Below are 782 nucleotides of genomic sequence, written 5' to 3' on the forward strand. Positions count from 1 at the left end.
CAGGACTGTCCTTCCGCAAGGCCTCAGTGCTGGAGGTAGGGGGGGGCTCAGGCTCTCGGCAGACTCAGGCAGACACCCCTGCGTGGGTGACACTTGGGACAGCTTTAATCTGGACCAATCTCAGGGAGGCCTGGTTATCTCACGGGGAAGGGGAGCAGGCCATGGGGCCTTTCCCCTCTAAGGGGCACCATCGCTGATTGGGCCCAAGGCAGGGGACTGGCTGGCTCAAGTGGGCGGGGAATGGGCCATGGTGCCTTTCACATCTAGGGGTACCAGCTCCACCCCGGCCCCAGGGTGTTCGGGGACTGGCTGTCTCAGGGGGTCTTGTTTCCTGACTGGTCTCGCAAGTACTGCTGGGCAGGATTGGGGTCCCACCCCTTACTTCTCATTGGTGTTTCCCCGCCACAGTCCAGCGTCCAGGCCAGGGTGAGTTGCAATGGCCTGGAGACTCCAGACACTAACTCCAGGAACCTCTCCTGTAACGTCAGCCACCCGATCTATTGGGGGAACAGCCGGGTGAGTCAGTGCCGCCCCCCATGGCCCACAAGGGTGCTAGGGAGCGCTGTGGGGGGGGGCTCAGCAGGGGGCGCAGTGCTGCAGGGAGCGCTGTGCAGCAGGGAGTGGGGGGCGCTCAGCAGGGGGCGCTGTGCTGCAGAGATCGGGGATTGGGGTGGCGCTCAGTAAGGGGCACAGTGCTGTGGGGAAGAGGGAAGATGGTGGCTCTCTTTAGGGGGTGCTGTGCTTCAGGGATCGGGGAAGGGGCAGCGCTCAGTAGGGGGGCT

At 64.1% G+C, this 782-nt stretch overlaps 1 protein-coding gene across 1 annotated transcript in view; it reads left to right on the forward strand.

Annotated features, from left to right (window-relative positions):
• ITGAL (integrin subunit alpha L) overlaps positions 1-782 on the forward strand; it is a 35,582-nt gene that overhangs the window by 29,416 nt on the left and 5,384 nt on the right. The window contains exon 21 of the mRNA XM_029913786.1: positions 362-516. Coding sequence (XP_029769646.1) covers positions 362-516 — 155 coding nt within the window. The remainder of the gene's footprint in view (positions 1-361; positions 517-782) is intronic.

This window comes from Terrapene carolina, unplaced genomic scaffold, assembly GCF_002925995.2.
Source record: "Terrapene carolina triunguis isolate 2854851 unplaced genomic scaffold, T_m_triunguis-2.0 Scaffold926, whole genome shotgun sequence".
Lineage (NCBI taxonomy): Eukaryota > Metazoa > Chordata > Testudines > Emydidae > Terrapene > Terrapene triunguis.